The 12,674-nt window shown below is 50.8% G+C and overlaps 1 protein-coding gene across 1 annotated transcript in view; it reads right to left on the bottom strand.

The window, feature by feature from the left end:
* Positions 1 to 646: 646 nt before the first annotated feature.
* The window catches only part of DELE1 (DAP3 binding cell death enhancer 1), a gene marked incomplete at its 5' end in the record, with an annotated part of 16,001 nt that continues 3,973 nt past the window's right edge, over positions 647 to 12,674 (bottom strand). Inside the window, 7 exons of the mRNA XM_015641493.1 lie at positions 647 to 1,038; positions 1,892 to 2,048; positions 5,315 to 5,407; positions 6,239 to 6,397; positions 7,204 to 7,346; positions 8,063 to 8,156; positions 9,557 to 9,612. Of these exons, the coding sequence (XP_015496979.1) occupies positions 794 to 1,038; positions 1,892 to 2,048; positions 5,315 to 5,407; positions 6,239 to 6,397; positions 7,204 to 7,346; positions 8,063 to 8,156; positions 9,557 to 9,612 (947 nt within the window). The remainder of the gene's footprint in view (positions 1,039 to 1,891; positions 2,049 to 5,314; positions 5,408 to 6,238; positions 6,398 to 7,203; positions 7,347 to 8,062; positions 8,157 to 9,556; positions 9,613 to 12,674) is intronic.

Here is a 12,674-nt window from a genome sequence, read left to right as displayed (position 1 = left end):
CCTTGCTTGCTGTGTCTCACAGAGGTGTGCTTGTGGGAGCAGCTCCCTGCCAGGGCTGCAGGAGTGGGCACAGGACACGGTGCAGGATGGCTGGGGACAGCTGCCACCTCACTGCTACAGCTGGATCTGTCACATCCCATCAAAACTGTGCCCTAATGATGAGAATTCACTCTCTGGCTTGCCCAGGTTTGAAAGCAGATTAAACTGCCAGCATGGTGACACAGAGCCAGCCCACACTGTGCTGGTAGCAGGGGCACTGTGGGGACTTGCCTTGGAGAGAGAGAAAATTGCCTCAGAGGCTGAGGGCCAGGACAGCCCCAGGCTTGGTTGCCAACATCCCCATATGATGGCTTGTGAACCTCCCTGGGGGACCATGAGCAAGACATGCAGGAATTAGAAGCCCAGATCACACCACTGTGCTGCAGAACCACAGAGTGGTTTGGGCTGGAAGGACCTTAAAGCTCATCCTGTTCCACCCCAGCCATGGCAGGGACACCTCCCACTGTCCCCCAGGTGCTCCAGCCCTGTCCAGCCTGGCCTGGGGCACTGCCAGGATCCAGGGGCAGCCCCAGCTTGGCTCTAATGCAGAAATGCAGCTGCAGAAGCAACATCCCTGTGAGCAAGGAAAGAGGACCAGAGGACTTGGTAGTGTAGGAGACATCACAAAGTTTATTCTCAAACCCCAGGCATTTAAAAATGCCACTCCTGTTGCATGAACAGAGAGCTTTCTCTTTCCATTCACTGCCAGCCTGGTTCCAGCCCACACCAAGGGCTGCCTTGCCCTCTGCCTGCTCTAGGGCCAGCAGTGCTGGGGCTCCCAGCCCTGCAGCTCCAGTGGCACTGTCCTGGCTCTGAGGGCACAGCTCCACCCTGCACTGCTGAGCAGCATCATGTGCAGCCTGCCTGTGCTCCATGAGTGGGGCAGGGTCAGGCCACACTGTCCTGCCTGACCTGCAGACACAGGCTCAATAGTCCAGAAATTGGGGCTGGAGGAGGAGGCTCTTAATCCTGAAGGGAATGGATGCTTTGTGTGCACATCTGAAAGTACAGAAAAACAAGGTGTTAATGACACTGGCAAAGGCTGGACTTGATCATACAACCAGAGAATGACAGAATACCCTGAGCTGGAAGGGACCCCTAAGGATAATTGAGTCCAGCTCCTGGCCCTGCACAGACACCCCAACAATCCCACCCCATCCCTGAGACCACTGTCTAAATGCTTCTTCAACTCAGACAGCTTTGGGGCTGTACCCACTGCCCTGGGGAGCTTGTTCCACTGCTCAACCACTCTCTGGGTGAAAAACCTTTTCCTGGAATCCAACCTGAACCTCCCCTGGCACAGCTCCAGCCACTCCCTCCTCACAGGAGGGTCACAGGGAGCAGATACTGGAGCTGGCCCTGTGCTGCTCCTTAGGAGGGGCATTGAAAACCACAATGAGCTCTCCCCTCAGCCTCCTCCAGCTGAACAAACCAAGTGCCCTCAGCTGCTCCTCACAAGACTTCCCCTCCAGACCCTTCCCCATCCTCGTGGCATCCTTTGGACACTCTCTAATGGTTTCATGTCTTTTTTATACTGTGGTGCCCAAAGCTGCCCGCAGGACTGGGGGTGAGGCTGCCCCAGTGCAGAGCAGAGCAGGACAATCCCCCCCTGGCCCAGCTGCTGATGCTGGGCCTGGTGTCCCCCAGGACACAGCAGAATGATTCTGTGACACATGACACTATGGGAACAGCTTCTGCAGCTGGGCTGGAAAGAACCCAGAAGGAAAAGCGGTGCCTTCCCTTCGCACAAAGAACTCCCTTTGTGCCGTGGCCCTGTCCCACCCTCCCTCTGGCACCACAGGCCCCATTTCCATGGGGTCACCTCCCTGTGCAGCCCCCTGGTGCCCTGTACCTTGCAGCTCCTGCTGCCATGCCCGCAGCCTGTCCTGGGCCTGTCTGTTCCCCGCGGCCGCTGACTGCCGGTAGTGCCGCAGCGCCTCCGCCACGTTCTGCTGCACCCCCAGGCCCTGCTCGTGGCACACACCCACGTGGAACCTGCTCTGGGCATCCTGGCACAGCAATCAGCACAGGGAAGGAAACACAGAGTCTTTAGCACCTTCTTCAGAGTTTACTGCTCTATCTTTGGTCACCTTCTTAAGTTTAGGGCTCTGTCCCTCAGTCTGGATCTTCAGTAATTGAGGCCCCTGGAGAGAAGCAGAATCTCCGGCTCTGCTCCTTCCTATCCCTTTCCAATTAAATTCACTGATTTCCCTTCAACACCCAGGGCTGTGGCAGGAGAACAAAGGAGCAGCTGGCTCTGCAGAGCATCCCAGTTGTCTCAGAGGTCAGGGCTGAGGTGTCTTGGGCAGCCCCGACTGCGCCACATCCTGATCCCACCCAAACTCCGAGCACGCCCTGAGACTGCCCCAGGAGAGTTCAAGCCCAAGTCTTGTAAAAACATCACAAATTGCACAGAGGCACTTGCTGCCAAGGGTTGGGAAATTCCCCTTTAACACAAGAGTGCAGCACTCTCCTGCTCAGCCCCACCTTGTTCTATTCCAGAAGAAATCTCAGGCAGCAGAAATGAAGTAAATGAAGCAAATATGCACTAGAGAAAAAGCACCTGAACCACTCAGATGTATCTAACTGCTGGGAATGAACTGGAAATCAAAGGCTGGCTCTGCAGTGAAGCCAAATCCAAACCCATGACATGTTTATGTGTCAGCTGTGCTCTTTATCTCTGAGATCCAGTGGGAGGCAAAGAGGCTCAGAGAGCAGGATGACACTCCTGAAGACATTCAAGACTGCACGGACTCGTGGTCACACAGACCTTTCCAGAAACAAAGCCAGCAGCACAACCTGAAGAAAGTGACTGCCAGAAACATGATCTAAACCAGGCTTTGGAAAAAAAATAAATAAAAAAAAAGGAAAGAAGGAAGAAAAAGAAACAAAAACCCCAAGTAAGTAGCAAGTTTTAATAAAGCCATGAGAAAAGAACATATTGCAAGTGTTGCTGTCTGGGATGTAGCTGGTAGAGGCAAGTGAAGAATTCAGTGAGTGGGTGCTTTGCAAAATGTTGCAAGTCTCAGTTTATGACAGCAATAAAGTCCTTTGGAGATGAGATAAACACATTGAAGGATTGGCACTTCAGCTGTGACAAGAGATAGGGTTCAATCAGGAGAACTGCACCACCATCTCTCACAGCATGAACACCTCAGAGCCAAGACTGCAGCGAGGGGACATCCCCAAATTAGCATGGCAGGACTGACTGTGACACTCTTGGAAATCTGGAGGTCAGGCTCAGTTCTCCAACAGAACTCTTTAATAGGGGTTTATATTCTGGGGCTGCACTTAGGAAATCAGGGAGGACAGAAAGCGGGAAACAAAGCAGAAGATGGTTCTTGTGTTGGAAAAACACTTGTCAGAGTTCCCAGCCAGGTTCTAGCAGAGAGAACAGCCAGAGAAATGCTGAATCCCTGACTTTTTGTGCTGTTTCCCTTTTCTTTGGATTTGTACTAAACAGTGCTGTCCCTGCTTCATCCACACCCAGCATTCTTTCAGCCAACTAAACATAAACTCCAACTCAAGGATAATGGGAAGTGAAGCTGTCCATGGAACCTTTCTCCCAGGAAAATGGGTACATGCCAGGGATGAACCCTGCACCATCAGCCTGCCCTCAAGGCTGAGGCCCTGGAGCATCCACGGAGCAGCAGAGAGGGGAAAAGATGCTTGGGGTCTGAGAACTCTGACCAAAACATGCCAGGGGTGCACCTGAGGACCTGCAGACAGCTTTGGTGTTGTTCAGGCATTACCAGTAAATGCCAACCATCTATTTAATGGGATAAATCAATGTTCAGCATAAACCTCTGACTCCAGGCTGGACAAAAAGGAGCCAAGGATGAAGCTTAGGAGAGATCTTTAGCAGATTGAGAATTAAACACTGTGCACTGCGATGTCTGAGCTGCTGGGGCAAGTCAGGCCTTGTCCCAGCAGCCTGAGAGCGTCTCCATGCTGGGAAGAGGGTGAGAACCCAAGGGGCAAAGTTTACAATGATGTCACACCATTCCAAATGGTCAAACCTACTATAAAGAATTAATTACAGCACATCTCACACAACTAAGGAGTCAGCAACACAATCACAAAGGAAACAGTATTGCCAAGTTCAAAGTAGGGCTGAAAGCAAGAAATTTGGGTCTCACACTGTGATAGTTCCCTGAGACCATCTCATCACTGCTCAGTGCCAGGCAAAGGGCAAGCAGGGCTAGGAATTATTGGAAGGGAATGCAGAACAAAGCAGAGGAGCTCATTATGTGAGATCCATGGCATACCTCCATCCTGAGTCCACTTTTAGTCCAAGCATCTTAAAATGGTCAAAGGAGAATTAGAAAAATAGACAGAAGACTGACAAGCAAAGTAGAACAGCTTAACTACACGAAGACACAAACTGAACCAGCACTCTGCAGCCTGCAAAAGAAATGACTCAGAGAGGACACACTAAAGGGCACCACAACCACAACTATTAGCCAGCAGAACAGGCAACAGCTATTCATTATTTCCCACTGCACAAAAGCTGTGAGAACTGAAGTTAAAATGAACGAGTTCTTCAAGGAAAAAAAAAAAACAAACCAAAAAAAACCCCTGGCCATTACAATGCAGCTGCAAACAAGGGACAATGGAAAGAAACAGAACTGTGGGATGCAGAAACCTGGCTGCCAAGACATGGGATCCACACTTCTGCTCCTCTAAATGCTGGTGGGGGTTCAGGGGAGTGCTGGGGCACTGCCCTTCAAGAAAGAGAAGCCTGGGCCACTCGGGGAAAGTGCAAGCAAGAAGATTCTTGGGGATCTAACATGACCTGTGAAGAGAAACAGCAACAATGGGGGAGGGCTGAATGGAGATTCAAGTGTTCAAATGTGTTAAAGGTGCCCAAATTAAAAAATAAATCCAGAAATGAGTCTTTCCATCCTCTCTACAGAAGGACGGAAACATTGGGCCAATTTTGAAGAACAGATCTGAGATAAACACAACAAAGTTCTCCAAGTGATGCAGTAGTGAAAGATTTTGACTGAAGAGGGTGTAGATGCTCCATGATGGGAAACCTGTGCAATTCTGGAAGCTGGAAACAGGCACTGGTGCTGTGGGAACTGCTCCAGCCCAACAGGGCTGTCTCTGTAGGGTCTGTGCCCAGGGCCCATCTCCTCTCCAAGAGGCTCCACTCTGTCCCTTCACACTGGGCAGTAAAATCCTGGCACTTGCTCCCATTCCCAAAATCCCCCAAAATCTTCCACCTGCAGATCCCAGGCTGAGGACCATCCCTGGCAGAAGGATTCCTTACCCCACTGTTTGCTGCCTGCAGCAGGTACTTCAGACCTCTCTCCTCCTGGGGCTGAAGCCCCCTCATGTAGAACACTCCAAGATAAGCCTGTGCCTGCAACAAAACCACATGGTCCAGATCAGCCAGGACTTTAATTATTTGGGTTTTTTTGCTATTTTTTCAAGCTCCTCAAATGCTGGGGTTGCTGTGGCAGTGTGGTGAGGACCCTGCCTGTTCAGGGGCTCTTGGGAGAGGCAAGGCTGCCCTAAGAAAAATCAGCATGACACAGTAAACACAAAGAAATGACATTTGAGACCCAGAGCATCATTTCAAACTCCCTGTGGGAGTCAGAGGCAGGGAATGGCTGGATCCCAAGATCCAGCAGATGCAGCCCTGGCCAGTGAGCTCTGGGAGGCAGGGGCACTGCCAGCCTGGCACTCCCAGGATGAGGTGGCAATGCCTAAATGCATCTCTGGAGTGAGGAGGGCAGGAGACACAGGTCTGAGCAGATGAGTCATCTCAGAAAGTCACAGATACAAAATGAGGATCTGTTCTTGCTTCAAGCACTGGAAGTTCCTCCAGTACAGTGACCTGTACTCTTGGAATTGAAAGGAGATGAAGACTGAGCTGTGTTTTCTGGCACAGGTCAGCTGTGCCAAGCCAAAGGTTTAATGTTAACAACAGACAGCCACAGTGTGGCACAGTGGCTCCTTCTGCAGGCAGGGCTGACTCCCAGACACTGCCAGCAACAGAAACAGAGAATCAGAGAATGCTTTGGGTCAGAAGGGACCTTAAAGATCCTCCAGTTGCAACCCCCGTGCTGTGAGCAGGGATAAACCCCTTGGAAAGCTTTTCCTTCCAGTGCCACAGACGCTGCTTTCTAGGATGTGGCTCCAACGCTCCCATCAGGGCTCTCTGCTGCTTTCTCTGACTGTGGACACCAACCTCTGTGATGCCAGCCCCTGCTGCTTGCTCCAGGAGTGCCACAGCCTTGTGATTCCTGTCCCAGAGGCTGCCAGGGCCGTGCTGGAGCAGGTACCTGGCGTAGCGGTACTGGGCCATGGGGTGACGGCTGCTGGCTGCCTGGCAGTAATAAAAACCTGCCTGAGAGAGAGAAATCCAGGTAATGCCTGCCCTCAACATGACATGGCTCTCTTCAAGCTTAACCTCTCTGTCTAGACCCATCACAAGCTGCATCCCACCCCAGAGCCCTCCCACACCAGAACATCAGCTGCCTCAGCTGAGACAGTGGATTGTGAGTGCCCCAGAGCCCTGGAACCCCCCTGCCTGCTCCACTCCAACTCCCCGAGCTGAAGGGGGTGGCCCTGGGCCAGCCATGACTCAAACCAACCTTTGCAGCTCTTCCCAAGCTCCAGCAGCTGCTGGCCAGCTTGCACTAGATGGCAGGCTGGAGTTACAGGAGCCAAACTGGAGATGTGAGAAGCCCTGGGATGTGCAGTGGTGTCTTAAATACAGCAACATGACAGGTTTCTCCTTGGAACCCCGCTGGGTGCTGGTAGCACAGCCTGTGCACCTGGAGAACCCTCAGAAGCTGTGGGAAAAGGATCTCCAGCACCTCTCTGAAGGGATTGGTGGCACTGAAAGCAGCTCTGCAAAGCTGCAATTTTTATTACTCCCAGCACTTTCTACTGAGTCTTCAGAGCCTGGGCACTGCCAGGGCTCCCCAGGGAATGGGCACAGCCCCGAGGCTGCTGGAGCTCCAGGAGAGCTTGGACAGCGTTCCCAGGGGGGATTGTTGGGATGGCTGTGAAGCACCAGGAGCTGCATCAGTGATCCCTGTGGGCTCCCTCCAGCTCAGGACACACCATGGCTCTCACAGCCACGTCCAAGGAACAAAGCTCCCTCTCCTGATGTGTGCTGCCCACAGCCACCCCCCAGGCCCTGGATACCTTTTCCAGGTCCTTTTCCGTGCCCCTGCCGTGCTCGTAGCACAGCCCCACGTTGAACTGGGCTTTGCTGTAGCCCCGATCCGCGGCCAGCCTGAAGCAGGTGAAGGCCACCCGGCTGTGCCCCGCCCTCATGCTCTCGATGCCTGCGGAAAACACAGCCTAAAACCACGGGAAACAGGGAAAAGCACAGAGCCACAAGCCAGCCTCCAATGCAGCAACCTCCCCCACAGCCACTGGGCCTTCCTTGGCTCAAGCCAAGTGCTCTGGGCCACTTCCAGCTGGCTCCCCACCCCTCACTCCACAGCTCCCGTAAGAAAAACGGCAACGCTGCATTTTAGGGATTTTTCTGGGCTCGTGGCAGAGAGGGATCACAGGCTAACACAACGTATGGCTCACACAGAAACAACTTGCTTTTCAGTGCTGCAACTAGTGGTGTATATAGGGCAGGGACTTTTCTTAGCTCATTGCATCTTCCTTCTGCTTTTCTTAGAGTTGCAATCCTGCAATTGCTTTTTCAGCTTGCCAGGAAAACTGTGAGCTCAGACAATAAAAGAAGGATACAAGGATATGACATCTTGTGTTGCAAAAAAGACAGAGATGGCTTAATTTCCAACTACAGATGTCAGGACAGCAGTGCAGGCTTCAAGCAAGCCTGGATTGAAATATGCTGAGATAAATCAGGTGGCAGGATGGGACAAAGGGCAATAAATCTCTCCAAGTACTGTTAAAATTGCTGAAAGGAGGCTTCAGCTTGGGTATTTGCCATCCCTGCCTTCTCACAAGACCTGCAACCATTTGGAGGTCCTCCAAAATGAGAAACCTGTGGTTTAAGGGCAAAACAAAACCAACTCCACATTACCGAGGATATTCAATGCAATGGAAATATCAATTCGGAAAATCTGCTGCAATTGGGAAGCGGCTTCCTCTAACTGCCCTCGCTGAGCTGGGTCACCCTGAGGAGTCAGAGAGAAAAGCTCTTAGAGACAGCTAAATCATATCAACCCTAGAGGAGATTCTTGCTTGGAAACCAAGCAGTGAGACCTGTTTGTATGGCAGGTCAGTCATTGGGAGGGTGAGGTGAACCTCCTTGTCCTACTCAGCACCTCCTTGGGGAAGCTGGATGGGCACTGCTGCCCTGCCCCCTGGCCAGGGAGCTTGGTGCAGCCTCTCAGGCATCAGCAGAGCTTTCAGAATTCAGCAAATACCTGATCCTGCTCAGAGCAGTGTGCAGGTGCTCCTGGGACAGCGCCCAGGGAGCGGCTGGGGCTGGGCCAGCGGGCTCAGGCTGGATTTTGGGGGAGGTTTCTTCCCCCAAATGGTGCTGGGGCACTGAACAGGCTCCCCAAGGCTCCCTGAGCTCCAGGAGCAGCGTTTGGACACTGCACAGGGGGGATTGCTGGGGGGGCTGTGCAGGGCTGGGGCTGATGACCCTCGTGGATCCTTTCCAAATGAGGATATTCCACGATTCACAGACAACTCCCCCTCCAAAAACAACATTCCCCCTTTTACCCTCTCCCACATGGTGCCCAGAGCAGAATCCCTGCCAAAACACCCTCCCACCTTTGCAGTGCTTTACCCAACTCCAGCTGAGCCCCCTGCCCAGTGCAGATGGAGCAAATTCCTCCTTAGTGCCTCTTGCAGGAACTCACCCTGCTAAATCCCAAATTTACCTCACCCTGCTAAATCCCAAATTTACCTCACCCTGCTAAAACCCAAATTTACCTCCTCCCTGCTCACAGTGTCCTTGAACGATTGCTCAGCCAAGTGATTATTTTTTTAAAAAGGGAATTATCTGCATCTCAGATGTGAATTGCAAGAAATTGGCAGGTTTAATCACAACAAGAACAATAATATAATTTATGGCCTTGTGACTCTCAAGCTGATGCACTCTCTTCAAGCCCCAAGTGCTTCCCTCTTTACCAGACAAGAGCCAGCCCTGATTTGCAGCTTTTGGAGTGACACCACCTTCCCCAGTCATGGGTTGTCTGGTAAACACCAAAATAGCAACAGCATGTAATCACCTAGTGAAAGATTGCATCAAAATGCAAATACACAGAACACACTGCTGCTGCTGAATTTATTTCTTTGTTTAGTTGCTTGGCTTGGTGTTTCTCCCCATTTTCTTTTGGTGCCTCCCTGCCAGCAGCCCTGTTCCACAGACACCTCAAAGGATGGGGATGGCAGCTGGTAAATCCTGGAATTTTCTGGCTAAAGCAGGGGTCAGTATATCCCATCTCCCTTTTTTTTTTCCCCAGTCCTGTGTGTGAGTGTTGCTCAGGCTGTGCTTGGGACAGCTCTGGGATGTGTTCTTGCAGGGAAGGTGCACACAGAGGGGTGGAAAATGAAACCTTACCTTTGCACTGTGGAGAACTGGCCCCACCCTGCAGCTCACAGGGATTTGGAACTCTCCTGCATTAAGAAAATAAATCCAACAAAAAAGCCAAGTTTAGCAGTGCTGCATCTTTGCCTCTTCTCATCCCCTCTGCTCCACAGCTCCTTCCTACAGATCTGATCTCCCATTCAGTCAGGGACATCAGGAACAGAAGCAATCCCAACCAATCTGACCTCTGGAGCAGCAGCAAGTGCTGGAATCCAGCCCTGTGGCTGCAGCTCCTCCAGAAAGGCCCCTGGTTTTGATCTGAAGACACCAAAAGCAGAGTATCTCCTGCTTTTCCTAAATGTTCCAGTAACTTGTAATCACTGCTTTAAACCTCTGTGCTTCATTTCAAATTAAAGTACTCCTACTCTGGGTTTCTGCTCCCAGGCACTGGCTCTTCTAGGTTTTTTCTTCTTTACTAAAAAGCCAATTCCTTCTTTTGAAAGTCCTGACACGACTAATCAGCCCCTCTTGATTCCTGTCTGTGATTCTAAAAAGACTGCACCATTCATGTCTTTCAACTGCAGCACTTTTCTGCCAGCCTTGGTTCATTTTATGATTTTTTTTTTGCTACTATTCCTGAATTTCCAGCAGGGTTGCTGAGGTGGAGCCCCTCCAGCAGTGTCACAGGAGGGGTGACATTGCCTCCTCATGTCCAGTTTGCCTGGATCAGAACTGCTGCAGCTCCAGCTTGCCCAGGGCATCACACCCAGCCCTCCCCATCTCCTCCAGGTACAGCTCTGCTTCTGCCAGGGGACCACCAGCCCTCCCAGGTACACTGAACAGTGTTCAGCACTTTTGTGACCAGAATGATCAAATTTAAATTGTATTAAATCAATCAGAATTATCTGACAGAGCATCTCCAGCTCAGGCACCTTGCTCAGAGCAGGACTGTGCTGGCAGTGGTTGCAGTGGCATTTGCTCCTGCTGCTCTGAGAGGACAGTGACCTCCACAGCCTGTGGATTTTTAACCTGGATCCCACTGGAAATTTAACAGCAGGTGCTGGAGCCTGCATCACTTTGTGCCAGAGCTGCACCCTCCCAGTGTCTCCCTCTCAAGCTGTGTGAGAACCAACACAAATGAAAATAGAAAAAAAGTCCTTTTAGGGCCTGATTCCTCCATTCCTGGCAGTGTTTGGCTCCACAAGCAGCAGCAATGAGGTGTGCAGCAGGCAGGAGTGCTCCTTGCAGTGCCTGCACTGTGCCAGCTGCAGCCTTGTTATTCCCAGACAAACAATTCCAGACAAACAATTCCCCCCTGGCTGTATTGAAATGTGTGTTATCTGAACAGGCCCCACTCACCCAACAAGCGAGATCACTGTGGCAAACATGATTTCTATGCAGCATTCCACCAAAAGTAGTAGAATTTGTGAATTTATTAGTTGTGCTTTCTGTTTCTTTGCAGAGCAGGCATCAAATTATCTGATATTTCTCACTGTAAGGCTCTATCGTGTATCTCCCTCGTGATGTAATTTGGGTTTCTGCCACACAAACAACTGCAAATCCCGTGGAAAAAAATGGTCTGTATTAGGAATTCTCCCACCACTTGTTTAAACAGCATTAGTACATCCACACTTTCAAGAAACTGTACATTTTGCACAGATGCCTCCTCCTAAATCAGAGACTCCTCGTTTACTGTGAAAATGTTGTAATTTGGACAACCCACTGAACCATGAAAAATAAACAGCCACTAATTCTGAATTCTGCCAGCCTGTGGAAGCATCTTGTGCCCCTCTACCAGGGGAAACCCCTCCTCACCCAGATCTCCACGGATCAGGGTGACCAACCCCAGAGAATGTCTGGAAAAAGGCACAGGGACCAACTGATCCTTGAAGTTCCTGAAGGATCAGAGAGTCCCACCATGGTTTGGGGTGGAAGGAACTTGAAGCTCACCCAGATCCACCCCTGCCATGGCAGGGACACCTCCCACCATCCCAGGCTGCTCCAAGCCCCATCCAACCTGGCCTTGGGCACTTCAGGGATCCAGGGGCAGCCACAGCTGCTCTGGGAGACCTGAATTCCCTCAGAATCACCTCTGAGGCTGGGCAACCTAAATTATTCTTCAGGTTATGTTTAAAAGATGGGAATATCCCAGCTGGAATTTTCTGTGCAACTTTATTTCTACTCCTTCAAACCCAAGCCATGATGCAACATGACTGCACATTCTTTTTTCCATGCAGTCCTGCAGCTTTCAGTGTTCTGGATGCCCAACGCTCACATCTTCAGCAGTTAATAAATATTTTTGCCTCTCTTCACTGTTCATCCTGGACTAATCAAGTGTTGCTCACAGCTAGCTCCAAATGAAGAATTAATAATCTTCTCCTAGACAGCCTAGATTGCTCATCCCAAAACATCCACGAGAACGAAGTCACAACAAGAGCTGGCCAAAATCCAGCATTTCTGCCTCATGGAAAATTTCACTGTTTCCAATTGGTTTCATTGTGCTTTGAAATGAAAACACACTTTTGCAATGTCTGTAATCTCAGAATTGAAATAACGAATTTTACAGTTCTGCCAGGGGTAAAATACAACTCCCCAGGGCATCATTCAGCTGCTGTAACACTGAGACTGGCTGTAATCACCTGCTTGCTCACTCTGTGCCTTTAACTTCCTGCAAAAAGCCTCTGAGTGAGGCAGGAATTGCATGGAAAAAAATAAGATGTGAACACAGAGCTGAGGACTTGCTGGTAGCAACATCCACAATGCTATTTAAAGCAAGTTTTAAGTTAATTTCCTGAAGTTTTCTGTTTAAACAAAGGAATAGATTTTGACCCTATTGTGCTCCAATAAAACTGGAATGGCTCTTGTGGAAAGCTGAGATGCTGGGATCCATCCCACAACAATAGCAGATTGTCACTGCACAGGGAGACCAGAACCAGCAAGTGTGGAAATGAACTGGAACACCCAGAGAAAGGGGAAGGCTGTGGAATTCTCTCCAGAAGATCCCTTGCCATTGCTGGCAGCAGCAGACTGCAGCAGGGAAGGGACATTCTGCTCTGCTCTGCTACCAGATTCCCCCTGCATCCTCTGCCAGGCATCTTCCCTTCCCTTCCCTTCCCTTCCCTTCCCTTCCCTTCCCTTCCCTTCCCTTCCC

The sequence above is a fragment of the Parus major genome, chromosome 13, assembly GCF_001522545.3.
Source record: "Parus major isolate Abel chromosome 13, Parus_major1.1, whole genome shotgun sequence".
In the NCBI taxonomy this organism is placed as follows: Eukaryota; Metazoa; Chordata; class Aves; order Passeriformes; family Paridae; genus Parus; species Parus major.
The sequence above is the reverse complement of the archived record's forward strand: the minus strand, read 5'-3'. Positions and strand labels throughout refer to the sequence as shown.